A 13,918-nucleotide genomic window follows, 5' to 3' on the forward strand; every position below is an offset into this window, starting at 1 on the left:
CCACAGATGTGTCTACAAAGGGGGACTCCTTCAGCACAAACTGGAAGAACGAGAGTCTAAGAACACTGCAAAAAAAGTATTAGTAGAAGAAGTGGATCCACAGTGTTTCTCTGGGAACTATGGCTTTTTTCACGTTGCCATGAACTGTCGTAAGCACTGAGTCAGGCCTGGGCACAGCTGGTGTGCATGGCCGTCTTATGAACAGGAACCTCACGGTGCAGCTGGCTGGACACTTACCATAGTTGCTTGGGATCAGTCCTGTCCTGCCTTTGCAGGTCCCTTTCCACCAGCTGGTATCACTCTGCCGAGAGAACGAGGGAGTCAGCATGAGGCTGTGTCTGAAGCTAGTTGAGTCCACAAGTGCTTCTCCTCATTGGTCAGCATCCTCAAGCCCCTGCCGTCTGCACCCATTCCCCTTACCATGAACGTAAGTACTAAGTATGCCCCACCCACACAGATACACATCACAGAGCTCCAGTGAGGCAAACCCAGCACGTGAGAGAAAGGGAATATGTTAGTGTACATTACGGCTATAGAATCTCATGCTAGATTTTTACTTCTCTTCTCTGATATACTCTTACGCTTTGTCACATTTTCTAAAGATTTTTCTTGTCTTATCATCACTTTTGGATAACTTTTTGTTATAGAAAAGTTCATGCCGATACGGACGCAGAAAGAACAAAGTGACAACCAATACTACCCACCATTCATCTGCCTTTCCTTCTGGGTTACTGGGGTTAGTGTTAGGTGCTATAATCTTTACTCTGAAAAAGCAGAATACGCATCTGAAAGATAAATCATTTCTCAGTCAACTGTGACTTCATTATCACAGTATTAAATGTTTCCCTGATAATTCCTTAACATCATCAAATATCTAAGCTGAAACTCAGAATTCCTTATGGCCCACAGTTTAAGATTTCTACTACGGACCATATACATATAGTACAACTAATTCCCTCTTACCCGGCGTTTAATACAGGTTCCACCTCCATTCTTTTCTTTGTTGGCTTTATTGTTGTTTATTTTTTAGCTCTTGGTGTGTGCATGTGTGTGCATGTGTGTGTGCATGTGTGTGTGCATGTGTGTGCACGTGTGTGTGCAGAAACTGAAACAGTTTGGATTCTGCCTGCCACATACCTGTGCTATCATTAAAAACACCCCCTTGCTCCGTACATTGCCCAGGAGTTGTTTTAAGTTCTAAAAGCAAAGGCAGACCCAGCCTCACTTTGGAGGGAAGGCTACCGCATGAGCCTTCACAAGGAAACACAAGGCACGGCTGCCTCTGCACAACAATCACAGGGGATGCAAAATGGGGACATTCCCCGTTAAATGAATGCATGTCTCTTTAAAGAGGAAGTCCCCCTTCCCAATTCTCAAGTCATTCAAGGTAAAGTTCAAGAAGAAAGGACGGAGGAAGTACTGATTCCTTCCCTTACTCATTGTCAGAATAAACACCCTAACTCCGTAGTGGTCCCTCACAGTAACTGTTTGAAGGTAACATTAGGAAACCATAAATTTAAAACAGAGTTTTAATCATTGAGAGCTGCTGCCCTTAATTGATGCTCAAATTGCCCCATCTCTGGGCAGTGCATATTGGCTTCCTCATCACGCCAGCATGGTGGCCCTTGCAGTCTTTTGAAGCTGCCTTCTATTACAGTCACAAGATGTTCAGTTCCTTTAATGTCCTATGACTGGTAGCAGTAATTTCTCAAAAGGGCCTTTTTCCTTTCAGTGAAAGTAATATATTATTACTGGGTTGTCCTTTTTCTAAGGCCCCCTTCAAAGATAAAATGTGATGCTTTTCCAATTTAAATGAAGGACTCCTTTGTTTCTACTTCATTTTACTGACTAACATCTGCACACCCTTCTCTGTCTATGCTGAGAGCCCACAGTGAACATCAGAGACCCAGACTCAGCTATCCTCAAATGCTAGACTCACAGTAGCCTGGGAGCAGATGTCTGTCAAGATGGGTACTCTATCTACCCATCCATCCATCCGTCCGTCCGTCCATCCGTCCATCCATCTATCCATCTATCCATCCGTCCATCCTTCTTTCCTTCTATCCATCCATCCACCCACCTACCTATCTACAGGTCTGTTTTATTTGATATAGTCACTGGGGATGTTGAGACAAACTGCCAACTCTTACTGAGAATACTTCCTTTCCCTATGACTAGGCTAATTGCCAGAGTGTGGTTAAAGTCATCTGATTCATTCTGTTCTTAATTTCTAGGGGCTGCTTTTTATTAATTTTACAGCCTCAAAAAATTTGTATGATCCCAAAGTCAAATCTTAAAAACAAATTAAAATTTTAAAAATCTATTTTCCCTTTCTTCATATGAACAAAACTGATTTTTAAGTCATATTTTAGTCTTCTCTTTATTTTTAAAGTAAGAACTAGAAGGATAAGCCAAAGTGATGGCTTGGCAGTTAAGAGCACTGACTGCTCTTCCAGAGGTCCTGAGTTCAATTCCCAGCAACCACATGGTGGCTCACAACCATCTGTAATGAGATCTGATGCCCTCTTCTGGTGTGTCTGAAGACAGCTACAGAGTGCTCATATACATAAAAATAAATAAATAATATTTTTTAAAAAATAAAGAAATAGAGGGATATTTATAGTCTCTAATCCTTCCTTAGACAAGTAAGGCATAATGTATGCATTTTATCTTGCTATATTCCATTTGAATTACATTAGAATATAATTTGAAGGACATCCTCATTGATTTGTATGGGTTCAGAGTTCCATCTGTGGCCATAACAAAACTTATTCAACTATTTCCTATGGGTGAGGAAGTTGACTACTCTCAATGATGTGCTACCAAAATGATGTCTTGCCAAAAGGCAAGACTTTACATATATATTTATGTAAATATATACCTAAAACAATCCACAATACCATGGCTGCATAAATAGTCTAGCACTGTGTTACTATATCTACAGTTTACAGTCGTAGTACAGAATATTACTAGGCTTACCATGTCAGTGATGTAGATAATATCTCCTTCTTCGAAGTATAATTCATCTGGCTAGAAAGAAAAAAAACATTGACTCCATGAGATTTTTCCTATCTTAGAAATAGTGATTTCTTTCATTTTGTAATTTTAAATCCTAAAGTATTCTTATACACAATATTACTTCTATATTAGCATTGACAAATAAACACATAACAAAATATTACAATAAACTGAATTCTAAAGCTGGATTTGTCCTGTGCTGAATGTTATCAAAGAATTGTATGTGTGTGTGCGTGTGTGTATGTGTGTGTGTGTATCACAAATATGCAATTCTAATACCTTTTATATTCTCCTATTACAAAGGATCTTCACAGGCTGGAGAGATGGCTCAGTGGTTAAGAGTACTGACTACTCTTGCAGGGGTCCTGAGTTCAAATCCCAGCAACCACATGGTGGCTCACAACAGCTACAGTGTATTTATAAATAATAAATAAATAAATGTTTAAAAAAACAAAGGATCTTCACACCAACATAGAATAACATTTCCCCCCTTAGAAATTATGGTAGATGATAAATATGTGATATATGTTTATTTATGTATATAAATAAGTGTCTAAAAGTAAAAACATTCTCAAAAAAACTATTACATGGTCTTCATGCTCACAGAGAGTTTCTTATACTGAGTATTTAGATATAATTCAGCCTTGACAGCCCAAGAGCTAAAGTACAAGAAGCAGGAACTGCCCTTATAGAAAGGCTCGCAACACCAGGGCCTAGTTTCATAGCTAAGGCCTCACCCTGGCCTGACTCATCAAGCATCCTGCAAACTCTCTTAAGAAAGCCAACGGTTACACATCTTGCTAACTGCCAGTACACAATACCATGAGTTTCTGAGTAAATAGGAAGTATAATGCCCACTGAAAGAGAATCTCAGCTATGGACCCAGGTGCTTACAAAAGTAGGCTAAAAATTACCAAGCATAACACAGGATGAGATGATGATTGCACATTAATTATGCAGAAAAAATTTCTAAATGTGCTGTTATTACCCTGTACACTTTATAATACTAATAGAAAAAAATCTAGAAAAAAAGACTTGGTATATCTGCCTATTCTACACATATAATTAAAAACAATACTAGAAAAGCAAATCATTTTGTCTATTCATTTCCCCAAGTGTTTGCCTCCTCTCCAGAGCAGACTAGGATGAGTATATATGTCTGCCCTAGTGCTGGATTTCCTTTCACAATTATTTATACTATAGCTGCTGTTTTCTCCTGAATATAAACAAAGACTGAACCATGCTTAAAGCAACCACAGTATGAAGTCAGATGAGAGATGCACTTGGGCAGAAAAACTAGTGAATGGTGATTTATGATACCCCCCAAAATGGATGACTTCCTTTAAAGGCAACTTCCTAAAGCATTTATAAGTTTTACACTTTGATTTACAGAGACTAGATTCACAGCAGAAGCTATACAAAAACTAGTTAAGCCCACTGGACCTGAGGAAGTACACAGTAACTTCATTTGAAATAATATTCCGGGGGAGAGAAATAAAAGACCTCTGAGGTCTTTCTCTAACCATTGTTTTGAAGATGGATGGCCAATATTACTTTCAATATGCTGCAGTCATAGAAAGTGATTAGAGAAACAATTTCCGTTAAGACTAGCTGCAAACAGGAGACTCTCGGAGACACTTAAGAGAGTCCCACATTCATCACCAAAGCATGGCAGCTGAACACAGTGGCCATCTCAGAGCATTAAGCTGGCATTTTATCACTACTTGATTGTATCTCCTTAGAAGTGCAAGGCACCAGAAGGAAGAAGAAACTTAGATGGGGAGGAGGCGTGGGGTGCAGCCACAGATGCGACTGTACTTCCTGGAGTTCTACAAGGGTCGGATGTGCCCATTTCACATTAGACATGTCCTGAGACCACTGAGACCATTCCTGTTCTGTACCTGTCCACTCACAGCTCACAGTGAGCCCTCTACAGTCAGTGCTTCCAGAGAAGCCAAGGAGAAACCTCTTCCTGTCCCTTTAGTTTCCTTCAAAAGTCAGGTCTGCCTAAATTTCCATCAAGATCAGTCGCTCATGAACCAAACGAAAATACAGGAAAAAATCCCTGCTAAATAAATAGCCTAAATACACAGCGAGCATACATGTGTACATTTGCACTCATCAAATCTCTGCTCCTCTGTGTGACTGAGTGATGAGTGGGCAATGAGACACGGCCGCTCTTTGGGCAAGCATTTGACTCTGGGATGATGAATTCTGGTAAAGAAGGTAGTTGTTCACCATAGCAACTGTAATAATTCCACTCAACTGTTTGCTTTGAAATGGTTAATTCTATATGGTGTGAGGTTTAGCCCCATTTTTAAAACAAGTCAAAGCTCTCAGCATTTTAGGTGAGTCTTATATTTTGTGGCTTTGGTAAAAGGCATCATTTGGAAAATGTCACCAAGCTGAGTCATCTGAACACTTCACAGTGCTGACTCAACTTTAAATGAACAGCAGCTATTACACACACACACACACACACACACACACACACACACACACACACCCTGCCACTTCAACAGCAGCAGCCCTCCTACTGAACCCCTCCAGCCTCCCTCAGATTTGTTGTTCAAATGAGGCGAACAACCAGACGCCAATCGGTCAGAGAAAAAGTCTGGTTATTTTATTGGGTTTTAGAGTTTATTCTCCTTTAATAGCTCTCAAGTACCATGCTACCTACACAGTTTCTTCCAAAAATACAAAATTAAGGCATGGGCTCAGGAAAGGTTTATGAAATTCTTGACCCTGCTGAGGACAGTATAGTCAATAAAGTAAGTATGGCTTAAAATTCAGACTTCACCTAAAGGAATCACATTTTCCATTAAGAACCCACAAAAGACCCCTTGATGTAAGCTGTTCAATAAGGATCTACTTTTACATTCCTGGCATTGTATTCATGGAACAGAAGTGGGAAAGCAGTGACCTAAGCTGCCTGAAGCACGTCATTCCATCAGCTTGTAACCTAGTTTTAACCACAAGCTCTCATCTCTCCTTGAAGAACCATAAGGTATTAGAACAAAGTGAGCTGGGCTTGGTGACTCATGACTCGGGAGGCTAAGCCACAATGACTGCTCTGAGCTCAGGGTCAGGCTGGGCCACAAAGAGAGACACTGTCTCTGGTAAAGCAAAAGCCAAAAGAAACTAGCAAGGACTGCTGCTACAGTACCGAGGGCAAGAGCATATAAGCATTAGTGCCGAGGGCAAGTGCACATCAGTACCGAGGGCAAGTGCATATAAGCATTAGTACCGAGGGCAAGTGCACATCAGTGCCAAGGGCAAATGCACACCAGTATGGAGGGCAAGTGCACATCAGTACCGAGGGCAAGTGCACATCAGTGTTGAGGGCAAATTGCATATAAAACGTGTTAGATTTAGTAGCCTAAAGATACAAAAATTAATCAAAAGGAAAAATAAATGTCCAGTGAATGTCTCCATGTAATACTTCATAATGCTTCCTCATGTGCCATGCACTGGTCTGTACCTTTGCAAATACTATTTTAATCCTCTCCAACAATACCAAGGAGTGAGGTAATTTCTTATTGCTCCATTAAGGATGAGATTGTCACACACCATGTGACATTCAGACGATGAAGCCACAATTCTAACCTCAGCTTGTTTTCTCTCACAGAAACATCACACCTTGCCATTACTGGTCATCATGATATCATGATCTAGGTCAACAATAATGGTTTTAGAAAATATTCCTCACGCTGCCTTTTCAATAATACAGTCCCTTTCCCGTGCAAAGTGTGCTTGGCTTCTCACTTGGCAGAACTGGGTCATGAGTATCTCTGTTTGGGGAACAGGCACAGACAGGCTGGAGATGACTGTGAGGAGCATGGCTGGGATCCTGCCATGGCTTCTGGATCCCCCTCTAGACCATACTCACACACATCATGCAGCCCAGCAAGCCTTATAGGCCCAAACAGGTCCATCTGGTCTTCCTTCAGAAAGCAGCGCCCCTCATGAACACTGTCAACATGCTTTCACATGGGTCCCCCCAGTCCAGGCAGGTCTCTGTGATACTTCATCTGAACGGAGGCCCGGGGGGTTAGAATGAAAGTGGGCTGGGTGATGCCAGAAATGCCTTTCCTTGAAGCAAGATAATCAGCCACAACTGCCTTGCTCTATCAATCCATTACCAAACCTAGGGCTGGCCATCACTCTCACTGTCTCCTCGGGTTGCAACAGTTGCCTGACCAACAGCTGCAGGACCATAGCCTTCTAGGATGCTGTATATGCAAGTAAAGGGCTCACAGCTTCCAACTCAGCCTTTAATATGTCTAGGCTACAACGCTTTAAAGAGGTAAAACCACAATGTGTCATATACTCGGCACACTATGCATGGGATGGGCTGCATACTTGGTGTGGAGGCAGAGTGAGGAAGGACCGTGACCCCAGTGTACTGAGCGATGTGCTCAGAGGCTGAGCTCGTGGTGTGATGTGTACTTGGTGTGCTATGCACTCAGCTGTATACTCAGTGTACTCTGTAGTGTGTTGTGAACTGTGTGCTCCGTACAAGGTATGTTCTGACCTCCACGTGCTGTGTTCTCAGAGAGCTGTGCCCAGGGTATGCTAAGTAAATGGTGTGCTGTGCATGTACTGTGCCGTGTGTCACACAGTGTGCTGTGTGCCATGCTGTGGTGTCCCTGTGTCATGGTGTGTGTGTCCCTTGTGCATGACTTGCTGAGTGCTCAGTGTGTTGTGTGCCCCTACAAAGATGAGGAATGACTGCCACGGGGAACCAACTGTGCTCCAGCATTGTCCCAGAGACAGGTTCCCATACTCACAAAAGTAAATGAGTATCTGGGAGAATGTTCAGTGTTTAACAAAAGGTAAAGGAAGGCCCTGTGAGTTGGTAGTCTCCTGTCCACTAGACGAGATACTTCAGTATCTAGACTGACAGAAGGGAGCACATGGAGGAATGGGTGTATGGGGTGGGGGCGAGACAGGATATAGAATGGCCATTATGGATCCTCAGGACCAGCATATCAAAAACTACAGTCACAGTTCAAAAATGGAATATTTTTAAATTACTGAATGAATTAAATATGTGTTCTTTTCCTGTATAATAATGACTAAGGCTTTAAAAAATAGCATAAAGAAACTCTCTCCAAAGAAGAAATGGAGGGAAATTAGTAATCAGTTTATCAACCAAGGAAAAATATTTGTTAAGTGTCTATCGATCCAGCAACCAGCACTCCTCAGAAACAGTGACTGCTCCAGCTGCTGGGGCCTTTACATTATCATGGTTCTCACTAAAACCAGTAGAGACAACAGAGACAAGGGTTAAGCAATCTCCAGGTTACAAGCAGGGAAGGAAACAGGACAAATCAGAAACCGCAGCACAGACACTAAACCTGGGTTCTACCACAGACCATGCTTGCCTATACAACAGCACTGTGCCTGAGCAGGTCACAGTGGAAGAAGCACCCACTTCTAGTGGTGCATACAGTCACATGATCATAGAGGAGCAACACTGTGGTCCAGAAAAGGTGAGGACATGGGTTCTACTGAAGTCCTCTGGGTACTCTCAGGATGGGCAGAATGTGGGGCCAGAAGCACTGGAAACAAGAGCTAGACCAAACAGGACCAACTAATCAAATACAGATGCACTGCAGATGGGGGCCCAAACCAACACGTTGGAAACATTAACCTAGCAGGGAACACAAACAGAATAGAGAAACGTGAGTCCTACTGAGAGTGAGGAAAGGCCAAAGGTCACAAGGAGTCACATGGGAAGAGGAGGTGGGTGAGAAAGAACAACCGTGACCCACCCAGCTCACGACACCTGGGGAGAGCAAAGGAAGAGTCAAGAGTCACTTCAGTCTCTATCTACTCTTGCAGAACATAGGTCTCAGTCTAGAGTAGGAGTGTGGCCTCGACTTGTATGGTCTGGCAGGGACAACTGATGCTGCATGCTCTCCTCCATAATTATCCCCCTTGAGTGGTCCTGATCCCATCAGACTATCCCTGTAAGCAAAATTAAAGATTTGCTCAGGTTACTCTGTCTGCCTTAGCCCTTTGTGCAATCTGGGGGGCCTGGCTTTCAGGATTATAAAGAACTGTGTCTGTGACCAACGTTTCCAGTTGGTGATGCTGCAGCAGCAGCCCCCTCCACAAACACTCTATCCACCCCCACCCTCACCAACACCTTCTGTGCCCCAGACGCCTCCTCACCATGAAGAGCTCATCTGAGTATGCAAGACTTGGACCAGCTATTAACACCACTCCACTGGCTGATGATTACCAGGTGATGAACCTCAAGTAGGAACCTTGTTGGGATGGTAAGGAGGGCTGTAGCACAGAGCAGTAAGCAGTAGCATTCCCATTGCTAATGAGGAACTGGGTATCCAGGTTTGGGAGAGGGCAGAATGTGAACTCCTGGCAGGCTCCGACCTGGCGCCAGTGAATTAGTACTCAAGAATGTGACTGCGGGGATGGGTGCTATGGAGAAAGATAAAGAGTGTGTTTCCTATGCTTTCCTTCCTGTTGCTATTATTAAAACACTGACCTGTGCAGTGTTGGGGAGGAAAGGGCTGGTGTGGCTCATATTTTCATCAGGACATGAGCTCAGGCAGGAACCTGGAGAAATGAGGGAAGTGGAGCTGGCTGGCTCACTCACGGTTAGCAAGCTTTCCTCTACAGCCTTCAGCTACAATAACCAAGGCCTCATCCCGTCTGATGATGAGCTCGCTAAACCATGAGTGGATGGGTGGATGGAAACCAGGACCACCGCAATGGAAAAATACAGACAGAAGAGATAGGAAAGAACTACTCCAGTTGTTGGGCAGAAGGTGTGAGGTAGAGTGTCAAGGAGAAGGTAAGGAAAGTTGGTGTGTGACTCACATGAAGGTTGACTAAGACTGGGTCTCTAAAGCTTATAGATATTTCTGCATGCAGGCCACTGGGTGACTTGGAAACAGATGTCATCATACACAGGGATGAAGCAGTGTGTGGGAGTCTCAGGCCAGGCAAATCAACCTGGGGTTTAGTTCTGCTTACTGAGGAGAGCAGTGGAAAGGGACTGAATGGCCATCCTGTGAATTATTTCCAGTATCACACAAGGAGCAGACTACTTAGGCCAGAACAGGTGTCTGACTAAAGTCATCTTACATTGCTGGGTCAACTTTACAGTTTAAATCAGAATACTTACAGTTCTGGGTTCAAATGTATATAGAGCTCTGAAGACTTTAACTTGCCCTAAAAAAAGAAAAAAACATCTGATCAATTCTTTTATAACTTTATTATTGATTTTTTTTCCCTGCGAGAATCCCCAAATTAAAAACTTATTTGGCAATTTAACTTTAGAGGAAGTATCTTTTCACCTATTGGATGAATCTTTAAATTTTTTGTTAAGTGAATGTTAGCATGTGTCTCTGAGAGATGGCTTTGTTTGACAGGAGTTGGGATTTGCACTGCATTTCCGCCCTAAGTATAGACAGTCCTATTAGTAACATCAAACTTAAAAACACAGAGCTAAGGGCTGAGGGGGCTGGAGAGACAGCTCATCGGTTAAGACCACTTGTCTCTATTTCAGAAGACCCCATACAGATCCTATTCAGGCAGCTCATAACTGCAGCTCCAGAGGATTGAACACGCTTCTGTCTCTACATGTAGGATATGCAGCCTACATACACACGTAAACAAATAAATGAATAGTAAAATTAATCTTTAAAGGTAAGTAGCCAGGCAAGGTATAGTAGTACACACCTATAATCTCAGCACTCAAGAAGCAGAGCGTTTGAGGTTCCAGGTCACCCAGGACTACATAAACAGACTCTTGTCTCAAAAAAAAGAAAGAGAGAGAGAGAGAGAGAGAGAGAGAGAGAGAGAGAGAGAGAGAGAGAGAGAGAGAGAGAGAGAGAGAGAGAGAGAGAGAGAGAGAGAGAGAGAGAGAGAGTCAACATCCTAACAAAAAATTATAAAGAACAATCTAAATGATTTTAAATTTTTAAAATTAATCTATTAGGAACTTATGTTTTCCAAAAGGACGGAAAAATGGAAGGAAAGAAAAGAACCTAAGGCTGTGTCCCCCTGCATCCCACATGCTCGCTGCGCTCCTCCAACGCTCCTGTCATTGGCACTGGCTCAGTAATGAGAAGGAAAGGGCCTGAGTGTGTTAAATCTCCCAGCAGCTACTCTGTATACAGTATGAATTTAAGTTCACAAAATTAATACAAGCTAGGCAGGCTAAGAAAGAGATCAAAGTAGGACTGTCTGCTTAAAACTAAAAACAGTTTAGTCCATGTTCTGGAAGATCCTTTAGAGATGACATCCAAACTAAGTCCCATTCAAAACTGGCCTCAAAGATAAGGAAGCTTGCTTCAGATATGTTTTCACCTTACCCTTTACCTGTGGCTATTTGAACACATTTTATAATACAACATAGTGCAACACAGGACCACAGGCCACAGACATCAACATGACTTCTAGAGCAACACAAGCCACAGACACCAGTATGATCCCCAGTGGCAGCTTGGCCCATGGACATCAACATTGCTTCAGGCAGCAGCACAGACCACAGACAGCCACATGCCTTCAGTGGTAACATGGCTAATGTCAGTGGTAGCCATAGACATCAATATGGCCTCTAGTGGGAGAACAGTCGACAGATATTCACAGCCTCCAGCCGCAGGATGGCCCATGGTCCTCAACAGGGCCTCTGGCAGCATCAGAGACCACAGACACCAAGTCCAAGCCACGGACATCAGTAAACTACCACACATGGCTGGTAACCAGTATACTGAAGACTGTAAGACCAGAAAGATGGGAATGAGCCTAATGTCTATTGGGAGAAAACTATGTTCAGTCAACTCTGATTCATCAGCATGATACAATCATTAAAAAGGAATGCTAACAGTTAGCAAATCGGGAATCAATCTACATGCCCATCATGTGGCAAATTGATAAAGAAAATATCTGGGCTAGAGACGTGCCTCAGTCAGCAGAGTTCCTGCTATACAAACATGAGGACCTAGGTTATTCCTAGCACTCATGTAAAAACGTGGGTGTGGTGGCTTGTTTAGGAAGAGACAAACAGAACCCTGGAGCTAACTGGCCAGACAGTATAGCCAAAGCAGGAAGCTCCAAGTTCAGTGAGAGACCCTGTCTCAAAATATAAAGTGGAGAGCAACAGAAGAACACACCCAGTGCTGACCTCTGGCCTTCACACATACACATATACACACCCCTGCACGCACAGGCTCACACACATACCTTAAACAACTGCACCATTTATGGGGCCTTTCACCTTCTAATTTAAATTGCATTACATTTACTGCACTGGATGTATGTAATATTTATAATATGTGAAAATAGCAACCATACCTCATATTGAGCAGGGAAGGAAACCATTCTGTTTCCTGTAAACGTCCCACCAAGGAAAAGCACCTCAGAATCTCCCGTGACTTAATGAGTCTACCAGAAAACCTCTGTCAAGTGCAGTAGCTCACACCTGCAATGTTAGCATTCCAAGGCTGAGGTAGGACTGCCATGAGTGTGAGACTACCCTGGGCTACCCACACAGTAAGTCCAGGTTAGCCTGTAACAGAGTCTGAAAAAGCAAACAGGGCTGGGAAGATAGCTAAAACAAGGTGTATAGCACCTGAGGAGGGACCCTTGAGGTTAACTCTGACTTACACACATACACACACACAGAGAGGCAATCTGAATTCTTGTTTTCTCTCTCTCTCTCTCTCTCTCTCTCTCTCTCTCTCTCTCTCTCTCTCTCTGTCTGTCTCTCTCTCCCTCCCTCCCTCCCTCCCTCCCTTCCACCCTCTCAGTTTGTATCAAGAGAAAGTTCTCTGACTGAAATAAATGTAATTTTTTTCTTGTTTTCATTAGTTTGTTTGTTTTGAGACTATCCATAGCTCACAACCCTTATTTATGGAGAAAAGAAACATCCAAAGAAAGGAAGAAGTCAGGTGAGAGGTAGCCATGTAGATCCAGACTGATCTACATAGCACATTCTATATAGTGAAAATTGGTGCAAAAACAAAGAGGGCGGGCTGGAGAGATGGCTCAGCAGTTAAGAGCACTGACTGCTCTACCAGAGATCCTGAGTTCAGTTCCCAGCAACCACACGGCGGCTCACAACCATCTGTAATGGGATCCAGTGCCCTATTCTGGTGTGTGTGAAAACAGCTACAGTGTACTCACATACATAAAATACATAAAACTTTAAAAAAAAAAAAAAAAACAAGGAGGTGGAGCTGCAGGAAAGGCTTGCGCTGAGCTGTGGGATTAGTTATCTCAGTTACCTCAAACTTTCCAAAGGGAAGCCCCAAAAGAAGCAGTTCTTTTGTGATCAACACCGATAGAACTTTCTAGTTTCCTTCAGAGAATCATAAGGATGAAAGACGTGGATGATCTTGTAAACAAGATACGATGACAATTTGATGGGCTCAGATAAAACTCAATAAAAATTAAAGAACCTGAGAGTAAATACAAAGTAAGTGAAGAAACCTCCGATTTGCATAGTTCAAGTTCTTTCCCCTTCAGTGCTAAACACTGCAGGACAAGTAGCCAGATACACAGAGCAGTGTTCCATCTGTAAAACGCAGAAGACAGTTCATTCCAGGACCCTACTTCTGCTTAATACCGGGCGTTAGCCTTTTATCTCTCCTCTTCACTCCATGTTCTAAAAGATCAGGGCTGGAATTCTCAAAATCCAATGAACTAGAAATGATAGAATTTAACAGAAACATCCAAAGACTGAGGAGTCACAAAACCAGAAGATTTCTCACAGTTGCAGGCCCACGGGCCTGAATGTTCTGTTGTTAGAATAATTCATACTAATATGTGATCCACTGGTCCTCTTGACATACTGAGTTAACACTGGACGATGTTCTGTGGACTTCAGGCTTACAGCAGTGTCTAGGGGATGAAACCCAAGCTC

General features: G+C 42.9%; 1 protein-coding gene across 1 annotated transcript in view; it reads right to left on the minus strand.

The window, feature by feature from the left end:
* Nucleotides 1–13,918, minus strand: part of Ostf1 (osteoclast stimulating factor 1) — a 52,640-nt gene that overhangs the window by 11,260 nt on the left and 27,462 nt on the right. The window contains 3 exon segments of the mRNA XM_032893813.1: nucleotides 238–301; nucleotides 2,980–3,030; nucleotides 10,175–10,221. Of these exon segments, the coding sequence (XP_032749704.1) occupies nucleotides 238–301; nucleotides 2,980–3,030; nucleotides 10,175–10,221 (162 nt within the window).

This window comes from Rattus rattus, chromosome 2 (genome assembly GCF_011064425.1).
Source record: "Rattus rattus isolate New Zealand chromosome 2, Rrattus_CSIRO_v1, whole genome shotgun sequence".
Classification (NCBI taxonomy): Eukaryota; Metazoa; Chordata; class Mammalia; order Rodentia; family Muridae; genus Rattus; species Rattus rattus.